Below are 27,110 nucleotides of genomic sequence, written 5' to 3'. Positions count from 1 at the left end.
ATTTTCCGAGAGCAGACTAAAGCAAGACTACATAGCGGAGGGTCTCAAATGTAACTAGCATCACTAGGGGGCTTGTTAAACTGCAGATGGTTGAGTGGTCCCCTCGGAGTTTTTGACTCAGTAGGCTAGGGAGGGCTTCCCAGGTGGTGCGAGTGGTAAAGAATCCGCCTGTCAATGCAGGAGACACAGGTGACTCGAGTTCAATCCCTGGGTTGGGAAGATGCCCTAGAGAAGGAAAAGGCAACCCACCGCAGTCTTCTTGCCTGGAGAATTCCATGGAGAGAAGGGCCTGGTGGCAGAAGAGCCTGGTGGGCTACTGTCTGTGGGTCACGAAGAGTCGGACATGACTCAGCAACTGAGCACACAGGGCTGGGAGGATCCTAGAATTTGCAGGTCCTGTGTGGTGCTGGTTTGGGGCCACCTCTTTGAGAATCAGGGCCTGGACATTAGAATGATGAATGTAAAGAATTCCAATGAAATGGAAAACTGTTGACTCTAGATAGAAAGTTAAGTAAAATTTCAAATCCAGAATTCACAAATGCGTATGCTAAGATATCTCAATAGAGGATAGAACTTATGAGAAAAAAAAGCCTGCCAGAAAACAGCATGCCACAGTTTCAAAGTGATGAGCTTCAGGGAATAGAATTAAAAGCAATATTTCTTTAGGCTTTTTGCTATTTTCCAAATGTACTAAATGATAATAATCAGAAAAAAAAAAAAAACCAACAGTAGAAAAACTTAGAGGTCTGCCTGCTTAAAACTCTGCCAGTTTTTAATGGTTATATTTAAAGTGCAGGACGTAGAGAGTTTCTCTGCAGAACTGGACTCAGAACGCTTAAGAATCACAATGGCTTTCTTTGTTAAGCTCTCCATTACAATAATTAAATAGAAACCGCTAAAAAGTACGGTGATTTGTTTCACGCTGCTCACTTATAAAACCAAAATCAAATTTTCAGATTCTTCACATTTTTTCATGTGAAGTATGTTGGCTCTTTTTAACCTCTCTAGCAAATGTTGGACTCAGATCCATCTTACTCACTCATTTTTTAACACGGAGTGTTTTAAGGCACAGTGTGTACTTGACATTAGAGATGAAATGGTGGGTAAAAACAAAAATCATGAGAGTCTGGTAGAGATTCAATCATACTGCAGAGGTATGACAATCCAGATATCTCGGCCTAAAGCCAATACTACTTTTTAAAATTTTTTCTTTCTTTCTTTCTTTCTTTCTTTCTGTTTTTAATTTTTTTGGCCACGCAGTGCAGCATGTTAGATCTTAGTTCCCCAAGCAGGGATTAAACCTGTGCCCCCTGCATTGGAAGTATGAAGTCTTAACCACTGGCCTGCCAGGGCAGTCCATAGGTAATCCTATCTTTTACCTCTTCTGTGCCTCCCACTCCTCGGCTGCATTAATGTGAACCATACTTGCCGGGGCTAGTGTAACCACACAACTTGCTGGGCCCTCTGTGACTAAAACCAGAAACAAAAGGGAAAAGCAAACGGTGGTGGAAGCTTTAGGGAGTCACTCAATAGTTCCTAATGCTGACTTTTTCCTAAATTCTGCTACTAGATCCTAACTTGAGTAATGTCAGCCCTCAAGCCCCTCTCTTAAAGAAAGAAGAATTACTGTCTCATCTCAGGCAGCCACTTTTTGGCTGATTTTTTTTTTTTTTCGATTTTCATCCCCATGCTGTGTTGATTCATGGGAGGACAAAAGTGTCGTGAACCATAAAGCCATTATTTTCCCACCCATCAGAAAAGATAAATACAGTTAAAACAATTTAAAGCACGTCAGTGAGAGATATAAATGAATAATTTACTCCAGGACTGCAGCCCTCCCAGCTACGTTTCTGCCGATGACAAGTATTTATGGCTGAGTTATAAACCTTTCTTTAGAAAGGCTTGAATAGAAATGCTTCCTGGTCCATTCCTCAGAGCCAGGCGGGCAAGAGCAGGGATTGATGTTTACAGTTCATCCTTTATTACGGTCTGGGGTGGGGTCAGGGAGTGGGGAGACCAGGTAATTCAAAACCTAAATATCTGGATCAAAATAACATGCTGGGAAAAACTCACAGGTCCTGACCCTCTCTCTAGCCAGCTCTGGAAAGGTCATGGTAGATACCAGTAAAAGTTATCTGCGTTGAATTACCCCATTAAAAAGGAGAAGTATTCAAGTTCCCTCTAGGTACAGACGGGATATACACAGGGTATGTGTGTTCCCACAGGATGGATGTGTTAGTGGACAGACTCAGCATTATCAGGTCGATTCCAATTGTTTACTAACGGTACGATGCAAATATCCAATCTGTCCCAAGCAAGATATTGATTTGCTGAAAAGAACAGATTGAGAAGGCAAGCCTTGGGGTCTAAGTTCTGTCTTCTAATTCTTTTCCCTGGAAGACCCCAATACAAGACGCATCAACTTCTGGACACTTGTCTTAGCAACTGCAAAATGATGATGAAATCAACACCAGAGTGGCTATGGGGGTGGCTATGGATCATGAACTCCTTACTGCCAAATTCAGACTTAAATTGAAGAAAGTAGGGAAAACCACTAGACCACTTAGGTATGACCTAAATCAAATCCCTTATGATTATACAGTGGAAGTGAGAAATAGACTTAAGGGCCTAGATCTGATAGCTAGAGTGCCTGATGAACTATGGAATGAGGTTTGTGACATTGTACAGGAGACAGGGATGAAGCCCATCCCCAGGAAAAGAAATGCAAAAAAGCAAAATGGCTGTCTGAGGAGGCCTTACAAAGAGCTGTGAAAAGAAGAGAGGCAAAAAACAAAGGACAAAAGGAAAGATATAAGCATCTGAATGCAGAGTTCCAAAGAATAGCAAGAAGAGGTAAGAAAGCCTTCTTCAGCAATCAATGCAAAGAAATAGAGGAAAAGAACAGAATGGGAAAGACTAAAGATCACTTCAAGAAAATTAGAGACACCAAGGGAACATTTCATGCAAAGATGGGCTCGATAAAGGACAGAAATGGTATGGACCTAACAGAAGAAGAAGATATTAAGAAGAGGTCGCAAGAATACACAGAAGAACTATACAAAAGAGATCTTCATGACCAAGATAATCACGATAGTGTGATCACTCATCTAGAGCCAGACATCCTGGAATGTGAAGTCAAGTGGGCCTTAGAAAGCATCACTACGAACAAAGCTAGTGGAGGTGATGGAATTCCAGTTGAGCTCTTTCAAATCCTGAAAAATGATGCTGTGAAAGTGCTGCACTCAATATGCCAGCAAATTGGGAAAACTCAGCAGTGGCCACAGGACTGGAAAACGTCAGTTTTCATTTCAATCCCAAAGAAAGGCAATGCCAAAGAATGCTCAAACTACCACACAATTGCACTCATCTCACAGGCTAGTAAAGTAATGCTCAAAATTCTCCAAGCCAGGCTTCAGCAATAAGTGAACCATGAACTCCCAGATATTCAAGCTGGCTTTACAAAAGGCAGAGGAAGCAGAAATCAAATTGCCAACATCCGGTGGATCATGGAAAAAGCAAGAGAGTTCCAGAAAAACATCTATTTCTGCTTTATTGACTATGCTGAAGCCTTTGACTGTGTGGATCACAATAAACTGTGGAAAATTCTGAGAGAGATGGGAATACCAGACCACCTGACCTGCCTCTTGAGAAATCTGTATGCAGGTCAGGAAGCAACAGTTAGGACATGGAACAACAGACTGGTTCCAAATAGGAAAAGGAGTACGTCAAGGCTGTATATTGTCACCCTGCTTATTTAACTTATATGCAGAGTACATCATGAGAAATGCTGGACTAGAAGAATCACAAGCTGGAATCAAGATTTCCAGGAGAAATATCAATCACTTCAGATATGCAGATGACACCACCCTTATGGTAGAAAGTGAGGAGGAACTAAAAAGCCTCTTGATGAAAGTGAAAGTGGAGAGGGAAAAAGTTGGCTTAAATCTCAACATTCAGAAAACGAAGATCATGGCATCTGGTCCCATCACTTCATAGGAAATAGATGGGGAAACAGTGGAAACAGTGTCAGACTTTATTTTTGGGGCTCCAAAATCACTGCAGATGGTGACTGTAGCCATGAAATTAAAAGACACTTACTCCTTAGAAGAAAAGTTATGACCAACCTAGATAGCATGTGAAAAGCAGAGACATTACTTTGCCAACAAAGGTCCATCTAGTCAAGGCTATGGTTTTTCCAGTGGTCATGTATGGATGTGAGAGTTGGACTGTGAAGAAAGCTGATCGTCGAATAATTGATGCTTTTGAACTGTGGTGTTGGAGAAGACTCTTGAGAGTCCCTTGGACTGCAAAGAAATCCAGCCAGTCCATTCTGAAGGAGATCAGCCCTGGGATTTCTCTGGAGGGAATGATGCTAAAGCTGAAACTCCAGTTCTTTGGCTACCTCATGCGAAGAGTTGACTCATTGGAAAAGACTCTGATCCTGGGAGGGATTGGGGGCAGGAGGAGAAGGAGACGACAGAGAATGAGATGGATGGATGGCATCACTGACTCGATGGACATGAGTCTGAGTGAACTGCGGGAGTTGGTGATGGACAGGGAGGCCTGGCGTGCTGTGATTCATGGGGTCGCAAAGAGTTGGACACTACTGAGCGACTGAACTGAATAGATAAAACATGTAGAGGTGCTTTATATATTTGAGCACCACATAACGTAAATCATCAAGAGTGTGCTAATTTTGTATGCATGCATTCAAAATCAGAGTTAAGTAACTAACTTCTGTTCTTTCATGTTGAAATTCCATGTTATTCTAATCATGTAAAACCAAGGGTGTTTGTTTCTGTAACTAGATTCACCTTTCTGGGGAAAGGTAAAAGGGGTGTTGATAAACATGTGTAGGATGCCTGTCCGTTTCGGGGACCCCTGGAAATAAAGGTAGCTTTGAGTTTGTTGAACTTTCCTATATGCCTGAAATATGCATCAAGCAGTTTTTGGCATGGTAATATGGTTCCAAGTTTTCAAAGGTCAAACTTCTTTGTGCAAATCAATTTTATACTCTCTGTATTTCAGAAACCTTTCCCTGTTTTATAGCAAGAAGGTCCTAGGGAATAAATTATTTGCAGAGAATTAAAGGACCGTGACATCAACCTCTAATTTTTCTTCAGAGTGAATAGTAACTATTTCTCCTCAAAATAAAGGTATCATGCATGCAGAATCCAAAGTATGACACAACACAACACTGTAAGTCAACTATACTCCAATAAAATTAATTAAAAACAAGTATAATAAAATGCTGAAACTAAAAAAAAAAGTAAAAGTAAAGTAAAATATGACACAAATGAACTTATCTATGACACAGAAACAGATTCACAGACTAGGAGAACAGACTCATTGCCAAGGGAGTGGGGATGGGGGAGGGGTGGATTAGGAGTTCAGAGCAACAAATGCAAGCTATTATGCATAGAATGGATAAACAACAAGGTCTACTGTATAGCAGAGAGAACTATATTCAATATTCTATAATAAACCATAGTGGAAAAGAGTATATATGTATATATATTTGTATTAATATAACTGAATCCCTTTGTTGTATAGCAGAAAGCAAAGAGGAGTTAAAGAGCCTCTTGATGAAGGTGAAAGAGGAGAGTTAAAAAGCTGGCTTAAAATTCAACACTCAAAAAATTAAGATCATGGCATCCAGGCCCATCACTTCACAACAAATAGATGAGGAAACAATGGAAACAGCGACAGACTTTATTTTCTTGGGTTCCAAAATCACTGCAGATGGTGACTGCAGCCACGAAATTAAAAGACACTTGCTCCTTGGAAGAAAAGCTATGACCAACCTGGACAGCATATTAAAAAGCAGAGGTGTTACTTTACCGACAAAGGTCCATCTAATCAAAGCTATGGTTTTTCAAGTAGTCATGTATGGATGTGAGAGTTGGACTATAAAGAAAGCTGAGCACCAAAGAATTGATGCTTTTGAGCTGTGGTGTTGAAAAGACTCTTGAGAATCCCTTGGACTAAAAGGAGATCAAACCAGTTAATCCTAAAGGAAATCAATTCTGAATATTCATTAGAAGGACCAATGTTGAAGCTGAAGCGCCTATACTTTGGCCACTTGATGCAAAGAGCCAGCTCATTAGAAAAGACCCAGATGCTGGGAAAGATTGAAGGCAGGAGAAGGGGACGATAGAGGATGAGGTGGTTGGATGTCATCACTGACTCGATGGACATGAGTTTGAGCAAGCTCTAGGAGATGGTGAAGGACAGGGAAGCCGGGCATGCTGCAATCCATGGGGTCACAAAGAGTCAGACATGACTGAGCTACTGAAAAACAACAAGAATGTTAAGACCTGCACACATCTTGCTCACTTCCGTGGTGAATCAGTGTGCAGAAAGGAGTCTGTAGCAGCCCCAAGACCACTGTCCTTAGAAAGCCCTGCTTACAAGGTTTGCCCTTGGCTGGTGTGTGGGAAGTTGAGTTTGGAGAGCATTCTCACCTTTTCTTAACTGCCAAGGTAGTTTATTGAGTCCAAACTGTTGATACAATGTGGTTTATGCTAAACACCTGTTTTCTTTCTGGGAATCAGCCAATCCTGACTTTGCCCCGCCCATCTTTTCCATTAGCTGATATTGCTGTGTATCCTTTCGCTCTGATAAATCAGGGCCATCTCTTTGAAATGCAATCAAGGAAGAGAGAGCCCATATCTTCCAGTTCTGTGGGAAGACAGGAGTCTAAGTTCCAAGGGCACCATGCTTCAAGGTACAAAATGACCTCCAGCTGTAAAGATCTAAAAAGCTCATTTTTCCTTTGGATAAAGCCAGTTAGCCAACACAGGTGGTCACTCCGGATGCCAGGTGAATTTAGGAGGAGCTGTGCAAGACAAATGATGTTACCGAGTCCTCCTACTCAAGGACTAGTTACTGTTTACCTTGAAAACATATGTATAGTTGCATCTGTGGGACTCTATGAGAAGTTAAGATTTCCTTCTATCTTTGCAGTCTCTTAGTGGACTGCCTGTGACGCATATCACAATTCTGGTTTAATGCTTATTCAATAATAAAATTGTTTTCTTTCCCTTCTACCCTTGTGGAGCAGTTTTCTGGGTAGGGAGAAGATTTTGTTTCTAATAATTCCCCAACACATTGTTGTTATTACTGTTGTTTAACCAAGTATAACTCTACCTTACAGTGTCACTATGATGCTAATCGAAGAGGCTATAATGGGGAATTTTCCAAATGTTGCACTAAAATCCAGATGAACATTTCACCCATGCAATAAGACATGGTGGGCATAACATACCATTGAAATATTTTATGTATTTAGCTGTTCAAATAAAGGATACTTAACATAGAAAAGAAACTTTTGCTTTTTCTTGGGAGATTCTGAGGGTTAAGCCTTCACTGCTCTTATTCTGATAGCTAATAACTCCAGCTCTGGGTTCAATGGTCGTTTATTGTCTACAAGACCTAGAGGAAGAGCAGGATTTGAGAGGAAGGAGACGGAAGAGACTTAAAACGGAAGGAGGGTGATGTGGGGAACTCTGAGCTGATTCCAGGGAAGTTGCTCAAGGGAATGGAGCTTTCCCACGGGGCAAGTGTATTGGGTGGGTCTGGTGAAGACCTAGGAGGCAGTTGGTTGCAAAGCTGAGAAGCCACCTGAGAGCTGAGCTCTCACCAGTTCTCTCCAGCAAGAACCTTAACTCTCCTTTGCTCAGGGGTTACTCCTAAAGTTCCCTCATCAGTTCCTGGCATGGACTGGACCAGCCCTCACCTCCAGACCCTAATACCTGAAACCTGATTTTGCTTGTCCTTCATGAGACTGATGCATAGAGCTGACTAATTGGAAAAGACCCTGATGCTGGGAAAGATTGAGGGGAGGAGGAGAAGGGGGTGACAGAGGATGAGATGGCTGGATGGCATCACCAACTCAGTGGACAGGACTTTGAGCAAACTCCGGGAGACAGTGAAGGACCTGGTGTGCTGCAGTCCAGGGGGTCGCAAAGTGTCGGTAATGACTTAGTGACTGAACAACGTGAGACTGTGTGAACACCCTCCCTCACGTGACTTCACGATACTCACAAGCCCCAGGAAAGGGGACGAGTCAGTGGGGAACCCACAGACACAGCACCTAGATGACCTGAGCACACGTAAGCACAGGGGCTGGAAGAAAATAGAGCGATCAAACCCCTCTTCCTTTGCCTACTCCTGCTCCATGTGTTGGTTCAGTAGGTGATCTATGATACCTATTCACTTCCCAAAAGGAAGAGCGCAAGGCTGTGGAACTCCACCATAGCCAGCTTCTCCTGTGATGCTGCTGTTGATGGCAGTAATGTTTTCTTTTCCTTCTGCTTGTAGAAGTAATTCAGTGCCATGGTAAAGAACAAGAACCCTGGAGCCCATCTTCATGGCTGTGAAACCCAGCCCCACTCCTTACTAGCTATGAAGCCTGAAATAAGTTTCTTAAGCTCTTCATGCCTCGCCTTCCTCATCCATAAAATGTAGATAGTAATAGAGTTGTGGTGACAACGGCATGACTAATTATCAGTAAGTCTTAGAGTGACTGGCACAGACATAAACATAATATGCAAGGCTGTAATACAGCAGCCAAGACAAAGCCTTGTGCCACTTAGTCCTTATAACTGCTATTTATAACTTTTCCCTCGGGTCCTTAGAAAACTTTATACCTCAAACTCTATGACATTTATAAAGGCGTATATATAAATGTGCTATAAATGTCATACAGATAGTTTCAGAATATGAAACAGAAAGCATTGGGCTGAATATTAATTTTTCTGTCCAACTTTAAGTTATGTTACATGAAAAAATGTTTACTAATTGCCCTACAAAACATGTAAAAGTCAATGCCTGGTTATAAGAAACAAGGGATCTGGCAATAGTTTCAAAATCTACAGCTTTATCCTCTAGAGTTTAACTCTTCATCCATTCTCTCCATTTTTAAAAATAGCCAGTGATTTTATTAAAAAAAGAATTGCATGGTTGGATTTCAAAGCTGATCTCTTTACTTACTAGACCAGGAAGTAAAGACAGTCATCAACATAAAAGCAAAACAACTTGTTTTGATTAAAGTATTTGGGATTTGTGAGTTTCCTGTGAGTGTAAAATTGCCCACACAAGCACATGTATTTATTGAATGTTTGCCATCTGGCAGATTGTTCCTCCTAACAAATATTCACAGTTATCTTAATTCACAAATGCATATACACATATGCACATTAAAAGAGTGAAGAATTTATCTCAATGCTCAATATAAAACATAAAAAAAAAAACAAAACAAAACAGGAGAATAATTACACTTTGCAAGCCTGTATTGCTTTATATTTGTAAACTCGCCTCCTATGTGGCCCTGATTTGGGGGTCATTTGCATATCCATCACATCCTTAAGATTCTTTGATTTGAAGTCACAAAAATTATCCTATCCTTTGTTAACATCATTTCTTCTCATCTCAACAATTACTCTTTACTTGTCCATGTCCATCGTTGCAATGATAAGGATTTTTCATCACTCACTATTCACCTTTGCTAAAGTCATTTCACACGCCTGACCAGCACTATGGAGAGCTTAAAACAGCTCAACCCTATGTCCATGAAAGGAAGAATTGCCTCCTGTGGGTTAATTAAATAAAACCACTCTTATATTTAAAAGATTATGAGCAGCATAGTTACTTCTGAGTTTTAGCCAAAGTGAACTACATTCAATTAATTCTGAAAATAAGGTGTAGAGGGATCAATGAGGATTGAAAAATATTTATTTTATAAAAATTTATCCAAGCATGTTCTTCTGTTGAATGTGAAAGGGTTGGTCACTCAGTCGTGTCTGACTCTTTGTGACCCAGTGGACTGTAGCCCGCCAGGCTGTCCATGGGATTCTCCGGGCAGGAATACTGGGGTGGGTTGCCATTGCCTTCTCCAGGGGATCTGTGTGACCCAGGAATCAAACCCATGTCTCCTGCATTGCAGGTGGATTTTTTACCATCTGAGTCACCAGGGAAGCCCTATGCTATTGAATAAATACCTTTAAAGAAAACTCTGAATCATTTCAGTATACATAACTTTACAATACAAATGGGGGGTTCAAAAATGTATCTCTACAGCTGACAGGCCTGCGTTTATTCTTCATTTCTTTTTCTTTCAAATAATAATAGTCTTCTGAAAACGAACTAGGTCACCTTTGAATGCTTGTCAAGGGTCAGGTCAGAACATGTTCAAAATATCTCAGTTGAAGTTGGAAGTAGTTGTCTGACTAATTGAACTGCAATATTTAAAACTAGAATTTCTATTAAGAATGAAATACCATTAACCTTATACAAAGAACTGTCTTTTTAAAAATTTAAGAAGTTTTCTACTTGCCTTTGGGGAAAAATTCACACCATCATCTACGTTCGGTTCCTAATAAGGCTCTAAGAGATCATTATAAGCTGTTAACGATTCCCAGATGTTTTAAAATTTAAAAAAAAAATCACACATGACAAGGAAGAACAAATGGCTATTTTGCAGTTGGTGTCATTAGACAGGTCTCTCAGGTAAATGTGGTCATGGATTTTAAGTGGGAGCAAAATCAGTACATTTTTCTGAATTTGAATTCCTCCCTGAACTCTGAGCTTCTAGGGAGAGGAAAGCATTATAAAAATTATTTAAAATTCGGGCTGAGGATGAAGATCCACTTAAAGAAAAACAGTTCCTAGGATTAGCTGCTTTCTAATACCATCAACTTGGGGATTCCCAGGTGCCTCATTGGTAAAAAAAAAAAAAAAAAAAAATCCACCTGCCAATGTAGGTGATATAGGTTCAACCCCTTGGTCGGGAACATCCCCTGCAGGAGGAAATGGCAACCCACTCCAGTATTCTTGCCTGGAGAATGCCATGAACAGAGCAAACTGGAGGGCGACAGTCCATGGCATCACAAAGAATCGGACATGACTGAGCGCGCATGCGCACACACACACAACACCACCAACTGCTTTGTTTACAGGAGTGATGACAGTGAACGCTCAACAAGGTTCCTTAGGCAAGAATTCCATCAGATCAATTTAACACGAGAGTTTCAGCGTTTCCTTCTCTCTGACACTAACTGGCCATTTTCATTTTTCAATTCAATATCTTGTTTATCTATATAAATATAGTATGTACAAAAAATGACTTCAGGCCAAAATTCCAGGATTGTGTGCTTTAGGAAAGATGAATAAATCAAGATGCAGGGCTTATAAAACAAACTGACTGACTGCTTGCTTTTTTTTTTTAATTATTATTTGGTGACTCATAAAAGAAAGATGTGGGCAGAGGCAAATGTGAAGTAAAGCTGTGATGTGTGCTCCAGTCGCTCAGTCGTGTCTGACTCTTTGCGATCCCATGAACTGTAGCCCACCAGGTTTCTCTGTCCATGGGATTTTCCAGGCAAGAATAAAGGAGTGGGTTGCTGTTTCCTCCTCCCAAAGTAAAGCTACAAGGACATAAGAGGGCCCCAACTGAACAGGTAACTTGTTTATGATGATGGAAACAGTATGTTTCATCTGGATACCCAGTTGTCATCCAGGATTTTAATAACGACTAAACGGGCTAAAAACCATAGGTGGTCTATATTGGTAGAGGATACTGAACTTGCAACACCGGTGCTCTGAGACTCTAGTCCTGTGGTTCCAGCATATAAGCTATCGTGACATGATTTTCTCTGGAGGAAGAGATCATAAAAGGCAGATGTTTATCATATCAGGTCATGGAAACAGGCTTACTTGGGAGCCCAGCGAGGACCAGCTCAGACAGCCACCATGCCTATCATTTCAGGGTCTTTTCCAATGCCTACGATAGTCACATCTGTTATAAATTCAGAAGAGTCTGTCAGAAAGTTCTGGATTAATAAATCCCTAAAAAATATATTTTGTCTACAACTTCAAACTCTTTCGAAATCCAAATAAGCTGGAAAAAAAAAAGAGTGAATTTTAGCAGAAACTAAGCTCAAATAAAGAAATGAAATTTATTCCTCTTCCTTAACAGTCTCATAGTCCAACTCAGGAGCACAGAATCCAGAGTCAGTGAACCTGCAAGCCATTTAGAACCTAGAGCAGCTACTCCTCGACACTACCCATGTCGACTCATACCTCACAAAAGATCACGGAAGAGTCTCTTGGGTGTGGGCCCATGATTTCCTAGTGAAAACTTCTTCAATCTTCATTTACAAATTCCATCCTCCAGGTCTATTGACTAGTAATTACACATCCTTAACACAGAATTGGAAGGACTGATGCTGAAGCTGAAGCTTCAATACTTTGACCACCTCATGCAAAGAGCTGACTCACTGGAAAAGACTCTGATGCTGAAAAAGATTGAAGGCAGGAGGAGAAGGAGACGACAGAGGAGATGGTTGGATGGCATCACTGACTTGATGGACATGAGTTTGAGCAATCTCTGGGAGTTGGTGATAGACAGGGAAGCCTAATGTGCTGCAGTCCATGGGGTCCCAAAGAGTCAGACACAACTGAGCGACTGAACTGAACTGAATACAGACTATGCGCAACAAGAAAAGTTTAAAAAGAAGATATACTTTTTGAAAGATATATATGTAAACAAAGCTCATGATAATTTTCTCCCCAAACATTCCAATGGATCTTCTGAGAGCTCAGGTTTCTTTTGATTAGCAAACACTAAATCTCAAATGTTAAGTGTTGATGAAGAAAACCAGAAGCGATCCAGCTAGAAAACTGGAAAATGAAATGGACATAGTTCCTATTAGAACACACAGGAATATCGACATGCACAGTATGGGTGCATTACTTACTAAGCATACTCTGGAAAGATACTTTGACATCTCTAAGCAGAGGTATCATGATCCTCAATTCAAGTAATTTCTAATGTAAGGGTCTGGGTCATTGCAAATAGATGCAGTTACTCAATAACTTGAGGATATCACCTTTCCCGCTATAAAAGTTTGAGAAATTAAAGCTGCTTAATGGTTCAATGTCAGGGAATCATTTGAAGTTACATATTCATGAAGATGATGAGATCTGACCGAAACTCTAAAGGAAACGAGGTACCTGTGGTGAGAATGAGTAAATGGGTTAGGAAGAGGAGAGAGTAGGAAGGTGCGAGTGACTGTGGAGGTGGTGACAAGCACAGGCTGACATTCTCATCTGACCAACAACATCTTTCCGCTTCGCCAGGCTACGTGTGCCCAGCCGAGCGGTAGGGGACCTGGGGCCCATCACCAAACTTGTACATGAGCTTGGATCCACATCGGTGCAGGGAAGGGGTTACCTTTTTCTAATTTATATGCCATTTGTAATTTGTCTATCAAACTGTGGGCTCCCATTTGTGGGCCAAAGACCCAGAATGTGGCAGTGGCAGTTCATCTGAGAGCTCCCTCGCTGCTGCCCCGACTGTTGCAACCAGCTCTTAGCGAACTCCCTTTGTCTCCAGTGTCTCTTTCTTACTCTATACTATTTGATTGACACATCCTTAAACACTAACTTGTGCCACCTGTGATAAAACATTGAGAGTAACTTTCATTGCTCTTATACAACATCCAGAATTTCACCAAGCTATCATTCAATTGAGATTACCTCCTGTATTAACCCATAACTCAGAATCTCAGCACCAACCTAGTCATTTGATTGCAATCACCTACTCTGTCCATGGGGATTCTTCAGGCAAGAATACTGAAGTGGGTAGCCACTCCCTTATCTGGGGGATCTCCCCAACCCAGGGATCTAACCCGGGTCTCCTGCATCGCAGGCAGGTTCTTTACCATCTGAGCCACCAGCGAAGCCCAACACACACAACTCCTCCTTCCCCACACGTTCTGTGTAAGTCCCCAGATTCTGTTTTAACTCTTTCTTCTGCTCTGATCATCAAAGTCTTATTTGAAACTTAATGGTTCAGCTAAATACCCTCATTAGTGGGAAAAGATCGGAGAAGGATACTTCTTAGCAGAGTTACAAACAGGTCTTCTCCAGAAACTTTCTGAGAGGACTGCTCTCATGTCTTTGATCCTCCTTTTTATTTTTTTCTATTTTATTTTATTTTTTTATTTGTTTATTTTTTATACTTTACAATATTGTATTGGTTTTGCCATACATCAACATGAATCTGCCACGGGTGTACACGTGTTCCTAAAATACCTGTAGTCAGAATGCTATTTAGTTAATATTAGAAGACCTCAAAAATCCTTCTGATGAAAGTTAAAATACTTTTCCCATGACTAGTGAAAATCCAGAGGATATTAAGGGTCCAAAATAATTTTGGTCATTGTAAGTATAGCTGCATTTTCCCCTGTTCCTGGCCCTTGGTCTAGACAGGTTTCAAATTCAGAAATCTCAGTCTGGATCCATTTTAGACTATTTACCAGGTCTTGAATACAAAGAAGGGGAAACAAACATTTCATTCAGCAGAGAAAATGCTTCTGCCACTTTCTGCCTCTGTTCAAAATAAGTCAAGGCCTGGATATACGATGTATCAGTTGACATTGTATCATCTATTGGTGGCCTCTCAGTACCTGGTACTTGTCTGAAGATGAATGCAAGTGGGCAAAATCAGGGGAAGAGGCTTGTGGGCATGTGCGTGTGTGTAAAATACAAGAGTCATGAAAATCTCTTTTGGATCCTATAAAAGAAGTTGATGGGAGCTCACAAAAGGATGCCCAGCAGTTTACAAAATCTGTGTCACCATCACCTTTCCCTTGACAGTTGAAATAAATTAGATCGCCTCCACATCTCATACCTGTCTCTCTGCTTTCATCCCTACATTGATTTTTGACCAAATAGCCTTAGGACTTGAAATAATCAAATCATATCAAAGAAACACAAGTGATCTATTTTTGCTTTCCATCTGATTATTTTTAACCTTTAATCTTTACTTATAGTTATTTTGAAAAGAAATTAAACCAAAATATTGAGTCAACAGCTATCATCTTCTTCAATTATAATGTTTTACTAATGGGCCCAGTTGATATTCTTTCAACCTGTCAATTGAATGTCAAAAATCCATTTTTCAAGTATTCAAAACACTCGAACCCTAACTATTCTGTTCATTACATTCAGTCATTTTCAACACTGTCTGTGGCTTATTTACAGAGAAAATAAATAGCTTTGTGCAAGGAATTTAGCCATTTTTTGGATAAAGTGAAAGACATTTTTATTAATTATTTAAATAACTATACCTGCTAAGAATCCATTTTTCTCTAGGATTTCAGATGTTTATAATAACTTTTTCAACATATAAAGGGCAAGATCTTATTTCAGATGTGTTTGAAAATGGTTATGACATTTTCTGAATAGAACATTCTCTTATCTTGGGCTCTGAGAGATTTGTTGTTGTTGTGTTATTGTTTAGTCGTTAAGTCATGTTCAATTCTTTGCCACCCCATGGACTGTAGCCTGCCAGGCTCCTCTGTTCATGGGATTTTCCAGGCAAATGTACTGGAGGGAGTGGTCATTTCCTTCTTGAGGGGATCTTCCCCACCCAGGGACTGAACCTGCATCTCCTGCATTGGGAGGTGGGTTCTTTATAACTGAGACACCAGAGAAGCCTTAATGATTGCTTTTATTCTTTCTTTCTCTGGCCAGGTGTTAAAAACACTTCTATAATGCAAGAGTATTTCTTTAATGCAAGAAGTATTTTCTCTATATGTATGAAGGAATGGAGTCAACATTTAAAATGAAGAACCTCTGTTAATTTTTCTCCCCTGAATATTTCCTCCCTCCTCAACATTCTATTAACCCTCTAGTTCACTTGAGAAGCAAAGAAAGCTTTGATGCCGTCCAAGGTGATCAGATACTGACAACTGCTAACCTCTGGCCAAGAACATCCTTCGCACACACAGCTGCCAGGGTGCAGCTGCGGAGGCTGCTGTACACACGAAACCTCCTCTTCTTCCCAAAGCAGGAAGGCGCTCTAGGCAGCAGCGTAAGCAGCGTGTATGCAGTGTCTAGGCAGCCACGTCCTAGGAAGCCTCCACTCAAAAGTCCACACACAGGCTGAAGCACATGAGGTGGCTGGAAGCACATGAAGGTAATGGAGAAAGGGATATGGGTGGATGGAGAGAAGGAAGGAAGGAGGAAAGGAGGGAAGGAAAGCAGAAAGGAAGGAGAAGAGGGAGGAAAATAGAGAGTGAAAATAAAATTTCTGTCATCAGTAAATACACATTATTTTCTCTGACAGGTTCCTCTTGCCCAGAGGCAGAAGGGGGAGCCTGAGATGGCCTTCCTCCCACTAGGTTATAACTCAGGCCTCTGGACTGACTTCTACACAGGTCCGTACAAGGCTCTCTGTATTTGCACTTCAGCAGGTGCACTTTTTCTTACTCTCACACAGGTTTTAGGGCTTCATTATGACACAGCAGACAAATGACTACTACTAAATAAGCACTGGGCCTTGAGCCGGCTCAGGTGAGAAGCCCTGAAGGTCAGTTTCAAAGCTCCAAGGACAGTCTGTTCCTGCTCCCAGGTCTGAAAACAAGTGAGGGAGCCAAAGCTCTGATCTGGCAAAGGAGCAAGCATGTTACCACGCATGTATTACATTCTACTCAATGCTGATTCAGCAGACGCCAATCGAACAACTTCCTGTCATTGCTGAGGAGCCACGAAGATGGTAAAACCCAGTCACCACCGTCAGCAAGTTTGAACAGAATTGAAAAGTTAGAAATTATATAGCTGAGGGGATTCCCTGGTGGCTCAGTGGTAAAGAGTCCGCCCGCCAATGCAGGAGACACAGGTTCGATGCCTAGTCCAGAAGGATCCCACATGCCAAGGAGCAACTAAGCCTGGGCGCCGCAGCCATTGAGCTGTGCTCTAGAACCCAGGAGCCACAACCACTGAAGCCCCCACGCGCTGGAGCCCGTGTTCCACACTAGAGGAGCCCTCACGATGAGAAGCCGGCGCGCCACAGCTAGAAACGCTCGCTGCCACTCGAGGGAAGCCTGTGCAGCAACAAAGACCGAGCACAACCAGAAATAAATTGATTAAATTAATTTTAAAAAAATTTAAGACCTTTTTAAAAAAAGAAATTATATAGTCAAAACGTATTGGGTGTTGATACCACACATTTTTCAGATGCACTTAATTTTTAAAAAGGGTTTTTGGTAAGTGACAGATCCAAAAATATCTGTGATTGACGGATCAGCAAGATAAAGAATAACATTCAGTAACTGACAACTTACCAAGGGTAAGGTGAAGTTGCTCAGTCGTGTCCAACTCTTTGCGACCCCGTGGACTGTAACCTACTAGGCTTCTCCATCCATGGGATTCTCCAGGCAAGAATACTGGAGTGGATTGCCATTTTCTTCTCCAGGGGATCTTCCCAACCCAGGGATCGAACCCGAACCCGGGTCTCCCGCATTGGAGGCAGATGCTTTAACCTCTGAGCCACCATGGAAGCCCAACTTACCAAATTCAATCATTAAAGGTATTTTGTATAAGAAAGTCATGAGAAAGACAAAAGAAACTGACCCACAGCACCAGGCTTTCCCCATTTTTGACACGTGGAGATAGGCGCCCCCCACTCACCGTCGGTTACGGTCAATCTTATCACAAAGTTTTCTTTTTCCCCAGGGCTGGCTTTGAAGCCACAGCGGTAGAGTCCTGAATCAGAGCCTATAACATTAGGTATGGTGACAAAGGCCTTTTTCATGTCTTTGTTGCAGTTGCTCAGTATCTGTCTTGGGTACTTGGATGTGTAACTTCTTCCCTGGGACACGTTGCAGCTTATTAAGAGGTCAGTCTGCTGGGGCTGGATCTTTTCCCATGACACTTCTTCCAACAGAAGGTTCTCTCGAGGCTCGCATGTGAGCGTGACGTTTTTTCCAGGTTCTGAGACCATCTGGCTATTTGGTGGCCCAGCATCCTCAAAATTGTCTGAAAAGAACAAGCAAGTGATTACATTTTTGTCCTCAAGTTCTTGGATATGAGGGTGGAGATATCCAGAAAGCTCTATGAAAATGATGACTAATGATGTTATTTAACATAGTCTCACTGAGTGTAAATGATACCTTTTCAACACATTTTTTATAAGAAAAGGATTTCTGAAAGAGGCCGGAACATAAATAGAAAAGAGGATGTGGTTGTTCACACATATTCAACATTTCCTTGGTTAACCATATAATAGGAACAAAACTGAACCCCCTGGAGTTTTTCTTGGTAGTGACCATATCAAAAGGCTCAGTTTCACAAGACTGTTCTGTGGTGATGCTAGGCTGGTGACTCAAACACTTTGAGTGTTTGAGTATCAAATATACAGATTGTAACCTTACCGACTGAAACTTTAATGGTCATTAAAGAGAGCGCAAATCATTCTCACAGAATATATACATAAACTCATCTTTCAGATATACAGGTTGTCTTATGCATAGATAGAGCAATAACCCACATGTGATATGAATTCCTGGAAACCAAGAAAGCTCTCTACTTAACTTTCCCACCTCCCTATCACCATAGCTGGCATACCTAGCACACAGTGCTCAGGAAATCATTACCAACTATCTAAGTCAGTAGTTCTTATAGTGTGGTCTGAGGACCCTAGGGAGTTCCCGCTCTGAGACCTGCAATAACAAACTCATTTTCACAGTTATATTAAGATTTAACTTATCTTCTTAAATCTTATTATATAAGAATATATCTATTCTTAGAAATTCACTCATCATATAGGAATATACTGAAGTTTTCAGAGGCTCTGATGGCTAATGGGATATGTACTTATAAACCAGACATGGAACAACAGACTGGTTCAAAATTGGGAAAGGAGTATGTCAAGGCTGTATACTGTCACCCTGCTAATTTAACTTATATGCAGAGTACATCATGTGAAATACCAAGCTGGATGAATCACAAGCTGGAATCAAGATTGCCAGGAGAATTATCAATATGGCATTTCACATGATATACTCTGCACACAAGTTATTTAAAAGTATATCATAGAGCCTCTTGATGAGGGTGAAAGAGGAGAGTGAAAAAGCTGGCTTAAAACTCAACATTCAAAAAACTAAGATCATGGTATCTGGTCCCATCACTTCATGGCAAATAGAAGGGGGAGCTGTGGAAGCATGGACAGATTTTATTTTCTTGTGCTCCAAAATTACTGCAGATGGTGACTGCAACCATGAAATTAAAAGACGCTTCTTCTAAGGAAAGCTATGACAAATGTAGACAATGTATTAAGAAGCAGAGACGTCACTTTGCCAACAAAGATCCATCTAGTCTAAGCTATGACTTTTCCAGTAGTCATGTAAGGATGTGAGAGTTGGACCATAAAGAAGGCTGAGCACTGAGGAATTGATGCTTCCAATTTGTGGTGCTAGATAAGATTCTTGAGACTCCCTTGGACTATAGGGAAATCAAGCTTATCAATCCTAAAGGAAATCAACCCTGAGTATTCATTGGAAGGATTGATACTGAAGCTAAAGCTCCAAAACTTTGCCCACCTGAGGCAAAGAACTGACTCTTTGGGGAAAAGCCCTGATGCCTGTAAAGACTGAAGGCAGGAGGAGAAGGGGGCAACAGAGGATGAGATGGCTGGACAGTATCACTGACTCAATGGACATGAGTTTGAGCAGATTCCAGGAGATAGTGAAGGACAGGGAATCCTGGCATGCTGCAGTCCATGAGGTCTCAGAGAGTTGGACACAACTAAGTGACTGAACAACAACAACAATTTGTAAGTTCTGGTCTTTTCAGTTTTATACCATTTTAATATCTAATATAGTAAATATTGATAGTTATAAGCTATATTAACAAAAGACTCTTTGGAGTCCCTGATAATTTTAAGAGAATAAAGGGAACAAATAATTCTAAAATTTATATGGAACCACAGAGCCAAAACAATCTTGGAAAAGAACAAAGCTGGAGGCATCACACTTCATGATTTCAAACTATTCTATAACGCTACAGTAATTAAGAATGTGATACATAAAGACATAAATACAGACATATTTCTAAAGAAGACATACACACGGCCAACAGACACATGAAAAGATGCTCAACATCAACAACCATCAGGGAAATGCAAATCAAAACCACAATGACATAGCTTCTTACACTTGCCAGAATGGCTATTATAAAACAGACAAGAAATAATCAGTATTGGTGAGGATGAAGACAAACGGAAGTCCTTGTGCACCGTTGGTGGGAACATAATAAGTTGGTATGACCTGTGGAAATAGTACAGAGGTTCCTCAAAAAATTAAAAATGTAACTACAACATGATTCAGCAACCTCACTTTTGGGTATTTATCCAAAGAAAATGAAAGCACTTATTTGAAAAAAATGCATGCACCCCTAAATTCACTGCAGCATTATTTACAACAGCCAAGATTATGGAAGCAACTTAAGTGCCCGTCAACAGATGAATGGATAAAGAAGATGATGTATATACACACAATGGAATATACTCAGCCATAAAAAGAATAATGAAATCTTGCTCTTTGCAACATCATGGATAGACCTAGAAGGTATCATGCTAAGTGAAATAAGTTAGAGAAAGATAAATACTATATGAAAAACAAATGAACAAACAAACCAGAAGCAACCTTATAGATACAGAGAACAAACTGGCCATTGCTAGTGGGGAAGAAGATGGGGGATTAGGTGAAACAGAGGAAAGGGATTAAGAGGCACAAAATTCCAGTTATAAAATAAACAAACAACAGTATGTAATGTACAGCACAGAGACTATAGTGCAAGTGAAGTCGCTCAGTCGTGTCCGACTCTTTGCGACCCCATGGACTGTAGCCTATCAGGCTCCTCTGTCTATGGGGTTTTCCAGGCAATAGTACTAGAGTGGATTGCCATTTCCTTCTCCAGCGGATCTTCTGGACCCAGGGATGGAACCTAGGACTCCCACATTGTAGACAGACGCTTTACTGTCTGAGCCACCATGGAGACTATAGATAATAATATTGTACTGGGAATTCCCTGGTAATCCAGGAGCTAGGACTGGACTCAGCAGTTTCAGTGCTGTGGGCCCAGGTTTAATCCCTGGTTGTGAACGAAGATCCTGCAAGCCACTCAGGGCAGCCAAGTAATCATAATATTGTACTAACTTTGTATGGTGACAGATGAACAAGACTTAGCCAGGTGATCAGTTCGTAATGAACATAAATGTTAAACCACTGTGTTGTACACTTAAAACTAATACTACATGCAAAATATACTTCCAATAAAGAAAAAAAGAGTAGAGATGGGAGGACAGAAAAGGAGAAAGGACACCACTCTTGAAAAAACAATTTGTTATAAAATACAATAAGACATGCCATCTGTGTTAAACTACAATACTCTGTCTATGCAGGTCTCATGTCTGCCGAAAACTAGCTTCCTCCTCAGCGGGTGGATCCATGTGACAAGATGCTGTTGCAAAGAGAAACCACAGCCCCGCAGTTTACAATCCGCAGCCATACAACAATTCCCAGAGCTAACACTCCAGACGGAAAACACTTCCTCTCCAAGCAAGACGACCCGACACCAGGGGAAAAAAAGAAAGGGAGAACATGCATGAGAAGAAAATAAAAGCTTAAAGGAAACAAAGGAGAACTGAAATTCAGACAGGGGGAGAAAGGTATGAGAAAAGAGAAGGAAACGTGGGGCAGTATAAATAAAAGGCTCCACCAGAGAGGGGGCCCGCGTGTTGGGAGAAATGAAAGAACAGAAACACAATTTTAACAAAAAAGAGCAACAAAAACTTTCTGCGAGACGTGCTGGACCCTGGGAAGTAAGAGGCCCAAGTGCTCTTGCCGCGGTTCAGCTGTCTGTCGTCAGGGCCAAAGCCCCTGCTTGTTTCGCTTTGTTTCCCTCTGTGGGTCTCACTCAGGGTCTCAGGTGGACAGACCCCTCAGGGAGCAGGCAAAGGGAGGTTTTCATAGCACAGGCCCTGTGTAAGGACCTGACCCACCTGTCACTAGACACAAACTGGACTGAAGGCCAAGGCCCCCATCGCAGAGGCAGGCGACTCTGCAGCACAGACTCGCCCCCATTAACCTCTGCCGATGAACCAAACAGCTGACTGGTGTCCCGTGAGAATCCAGATCCCGAGGAGGGCTGCAGAGCCTGCCTTGCACACAGGCTGGCTGGAGCCCAGGCCACCTGGTCCCCCTGCTCAGCACATGTAAAGCGACATGGAACGACCCTGAAAGCAACACGCAGAGAGACCCCACAAGCCTGAGACTACCCGGCAGCTGGACGTGCTTGGAACTGGAAAGGGAATCTGGAGAGATCAAAATGATGTCATTAAAAGGGAAGGAAGAGTTTGATTAAAAATAGAAACAAACAATAATAAAAACTGTTAATTTTATATATATTTTAGTTACATATTGATCCGCAATGCACATGTAGAATAGTCTGTGTTGTCTTTTGTTTGAAAGACTAGTTTTTAGAACAGTTTATGGTTCACAACAAAATTGAGAGGAAGATACTTCCCTGCCTTTGTATGTGTGTGTGTGTGTGTACACACACAGCCTCCCTCATTATCAACATCACACACAGAATGATAACATCTTGTGCCAAGGCTGAACCCACAATGACACATGATAATCACACAAAATCCATCATTTACCTTAGAGTTAACTCTTGGTGTTGCACATTCTACGGTTTGGACAAAGGTGTAAAGACATGTATCCATCATTACCATGCCATGTAGAGTTTCCCTGTTCTAAAACCCTCCGTGTGCTTCTAATAACCCCTCAGTCCTGGAAACCACTGAGCTTTTTAGGGCCTCAGAGTTTTACCTTTTCTAGAGTGTCATACACTTGGAATCCTACATCTGTAGTCTTTTCCCAGGGCTTTCCTCATGGCTCAAATGGTAAAGAATCTGCCCACAGAGCAAGAGACCTGGGTTCCATCCCAGGGTTGGGAAGATCCCCTGGGGAAGGAAACGGCACCCCACTCCAGTATTCTTTCCTGGAGAATCCCATTGACAGAGGAGCCTGGCAGGCTACAGTCCATGGGGCAGCAAAGAGTCAGGCACAACTAAGCAACTAACACTTTCATTTTTCTTTCACTTAGCAATATTGATTGAAGTTTCCCCTGTGTCTTTGCATGGTTTGATAGCTCATTTCTTTTTAGTACTAAACAATATTTCATCATCAGGATGTACCACAGTGCCATTCACCTACTGAAGGACATCTTAGTTTATCCTAAGTTTGGGAACTTAGGAATAAAGCTGCTATAAACAACGGTGTGCAGGTTTTCACATGGATATAAGCTTTCAGTTCCTTTGAGCAAACATCAAGAAGCAAGACTGTTGGACTGAATGGCAAGAGTACGTTTAGTTGTATAAGGACTGACCGTCTTCCAAAGCGGCTGCATGATTTTGCATGGAAACCAGCAATGAATGAGAATTCCTGAGTGAATGAGCTCCACTTTCCGGCCAGCACTGGGTATGTTCAGTGTTCTCGCTTTTGGCCATTCTAATAGGTTTGTCGGTGTGTTGCTTTCATATGATTTTTTTTATTATTATTCTAGAATAACATGATGAAATCCTCTGCACTTTGTATGTGTTTTCCCTGGCAGGGTAATGGATCATTTCTAAAAATTACTTCAGTGCTTCACTGCCGTTTCCAAGCACCATTCAGTCCCTGGGCACCACCCACGTTCCTGGGTGCCACTGGGCATCCCACTGCTGCCTGCCCACCATCACATGCCAGCCACTCACCATCTTCCCCCACAGTCCTCACTGGTTCTGCCTGCAATGTGAGCAGCTCTGCCACAAAAGTCACCAACCTCACAAAACCGTGAGTTTTGTTTTACTTCAAACTTCATAAACCCAGACCTTCACTTACCATTCTATCCTTAGGACCTAGAACAGTGCTTGGCATAGAGTAAAACTCAACTGATACTTTTCTAGCAACAACAACAAAAAAATTTGCAGTTTCACTTGGCAGACAATATGTAATGTGTATCTGTTGATAATATTAAGAAATGTGCTTAGTATCACATTTAGAATGCCTAAATGAATTAATAGGGCTTCCCAGATTGCTCAGTGGTAAAGAATCTGCCAGCCAATGCAGGAGATGAAGGTGTGATCCCTGGGTGGAGAAGATCCCCTGGAGAAGGAAACGGCACCCCACTCCAGTATTCTTGCCTTGATAATCCCATGGATAGAGGATCCTAGCGGGCTACAGTCCATGGGGTGGCAGGTTGGGCACAACTTAGCAACTAAACAACAACAAAATGAATTAATGTTTCCCAGCAACCATTATCTATGTTGACAAATTCACAACAAAGGCACTGGAGTCACCACAATGCCACCCGGGAAGTAGCAGCCTTGCCCAAATGATCAAACCTGACTGTGATCAAGCCTCTTAATCTAAGGACCAATTTGCAGAACTATAAAGTGCAGAGAGACATGCCACATGACACCCTGGCCAACACTCCAGGGGAAGACGGGAAACAGAGAACTCCTCGGCACTGAGCAAGGTCTCCCCCGGCCCTGAAAGCCTGCTTTGCACACTGACCCTTTGCTTCCCCATCCGTTCCGAATTCTGCAGGGCATCCACTGCTCCAGACTCCACCTGCTCAGTTCCGACATGAGCTTCAGCACAGGGGCACCAAGCCCCATGCTACTCAAGTCACCCACACTCTTGATCCTCAGAACTGAACGCTCAACATCCTGGAAATGACTTGGCTTCGCTGACCCCACACCTTTCTGCTTTTCCCTTCTCCTTCCTCGCCTGCCCTGGTCTCCTTCCCTCTTTCTTTACTGGTGTTTTAAAACATCATTGTCCTCCCAGGATTCCACTGCTCTCCCCTCTGCACTCACCATCCCGGGCTCATCCCACCCACGCTCCCGAGAAAGGCCACATCCATAAGCCCTGGCTGGTCAGACCTCTCCTCAGGGCAGAGCCTGAGACAACACCTTCTCCTGCTGAGGTTTCCAACAGGCTAAAAGTGCAACAGCCAGAATAGCCGGAAGCTTTCTACAAGACCACCGCATTTTTAAAATATTTTATTTTTAATTGGAAGATAATTGATTTACAATGTGGTATTGGTTTCTGCCATACACTTATGTGTAGGACCTATGGATCAGCCATAGGTATACACGTGTCCTCTCCCTTTTGAACCTCCCTCCCACCTCCCTCCCCATCTCACCCCTCTAGGTTGTCACAGAGCACCAGGCTGAGCTCCCTGTGTCATACAGAAGAGCACCGCCTTTACACCAGCTAATGAGAAGTGAGCAGAGCAGAAGCCTTGTGTACTCCCAAATGCACCACAACTATGTATGTGCTCAGTTGAGAACTTCTCTAAAACCTCGCCAATAGAAAGTGTCCCCTACAAACGCAAGATAAAATGTTGACAGCATGGGACTGTGGAATTATTCTTAAGTGACCTGAGATAAAATTCTCAAAAATAAGCAAGCAGGGACTTGTGGGCCAGTGACTGAGGTTTCATGCTTCCAGTGCAGGAGGTACAGGTTTGATCCCTGGTCAGGGAACTAAGATTTCACATGCCATGCAGTGAGGTCAAACTAAATTTTTTAATTATAAAATTTTTAAAAAGAAAAACAAGCAATCACTAACAGAACACATCTTAAAAGTTGTCAGCACAGGAAAATTTTAAATTCTGTGTATACATAGGGTGATGATTTTACAGCATGCACAAATATCGAATCATTATGCTGCACAGCTGAAGCTAACATGATGCTATCTGCCAACTCTACCTCAATAGTTAACTAATTAAAGCAGTGTAAAAGGCAAGAAAAAGAAACAGGATCTCAAGGACTCCCCTGGTGGTCCAGTTGTTAAGAATCCAGGCTTCCAGTGCAGGGAGCATAGATTTGATTCCCGGTCGGGGAACTAAGATCCCGCATGGCATGCAGTGTGGTCAAAAAAATTGAAAATAAAGAAATAAATAGGGGCGGTTCTAACATGGCGGGGGAATAGGACGGGGAGACCACTTTCTCCCCCACAAATTCATCAAAAGAACATTTAAACGCTGAGTAAATTCCACAAAACAACTTCTGAATGCCAACAGAGGACATCAGGCACCCAGAAAAGCAGCCCATTGTTTTCGAAAGGAGGTAGGAAAAAACATAAAAGGTAAAAAGAGAGACAAAAGAGGTAGGGACGGAGCTCTGTCCCAGGAAGGGAGTCTTAAAAAAGAGAGAAGTTTCCAAACACCAAGAAACACTCTCAGTGCCGAGTCTGTGGCGAGCCTTGGAACCACAGAGGGCAACATAACTGGGAGGAAAAATAAGTAAATAATTAAAACCCACAGATTATGTGCCCAATGGTAACTCCCCCAGCGGAGAAGAAGCGCAGACATCTGCACCCACCACTAGCAAGCGGGGGCTGGGCAGGGAGGCACCGGCTGCATTGCTTAGAGTAAGGACCCGGCCCGAGGGCAATCTGAGGGAACTAACTTGGGGTAGCAAACCAGACTGTGGGATAGCTACCACATGAAAAGCCCTAACCTAAGACACCACCAGGCCTGCTCACAGAACAAAGGACTAAGCAGAGCTAGCCAGGCCCATCCTCCTGCCCAGTGACAGGCAGTCAAGGGCAGCCAGAGCCAGAAGGGGGCAATTGCGGCCCCAGAGAGGCATTATCTACCAAACTGCAAGCAGGCTTCATTGCTAACCAAGACTTCTTGGGATTCTGGACGGTCAACATCCACCTGAGAAGGTGCCCGGTTGTACACCCAGAAAACCAAGCAGCATGGATGGGGGAGGCGATAAGTCTCAGCAACTGCGCTCACCAAATACCTGGTCCCCTGAGCTGCTCAGACTTGGGAAGGTCACAAAACACAGGCCCAACCAAGTCTGCACCTCTGAGGACTACCCGAATTCCTGAACCTGAGCGGCTTAGACCTGGGAAGTGCATGCAACCCAGGGCCAGCCTCAGACAGTTCCTGGCAGAGCAACCTAGAGCCTAAGCAGTGTAGACAGGGAAAGCACACACGCCATGAGCCGGGGCAAACCCAGTGTAGCCAAGACACTGCAAGCACGTCCCAGTGTTATTCATTTGCAGCATCCCTCCCTCCCCACAGCACGACTGAACAAGTGAGCCTAAAAAGTGTCCACCACCGTCCCCTTGTGTCAGGGTGGAAATTAGACACTGAAGAAACCAGCAAACAGAAGAAGCTAAAACAGAGGGAACCTCCTTGGAAGCGACAGGTGCAACAGATTAAAAACCTGTAGTTAGTACCAATTACATAGG

General features: G+C 42.3%; 1 protein-coding gene across 7 annotated transcripts in view; it reads right to left on the bottom strand.

Annotated features, from left to right (window-relative positions):
• The window catches only part of CD226 (CD226 molecule), a 110,750-nt gene that overhangs the window by 12,240 nt on the left and 71,400 nt on the right, over positions 1 to 27,110 (bottom strand). For all 7 annotated transcript variants that reach the window (XM_069569156.1, XM_069569160.1, XM_069569155.1 and 4 more), the window contains exon 4: positions 17,479 to 17,826. In XM_069569156.1, coding sequence (XP_069425257.1) covers positions 17,479 to 17,826 — 348 coding nt within the window. The remainder of the gene's footprint in view (positions 1 to 17,478; positions 17,827 to 27,110) is intronic.

This window comes from Ovis canadensis, chromosome 23, assembly GCF_042477335.2.
Source record: "Ovis canadensis isolate MfBH-ARS-UI-01 breed Bighorn chromosome 23, ARS-UI_OviCan_v2, whole genome shotgun sequence".
In the NCBI taxonomy this organism is placed as follows: Eukaryota; Metazoa; Chordata; class Mammalia; order Artiodactyla; family Bovidae; genus Ovis; species Ovis canadensis.
The sequence above is the reverse complement of the archived record's forward strand: the minus strand, read 5'-3'. Positions and strand labels throughout refer to the sequence as shown.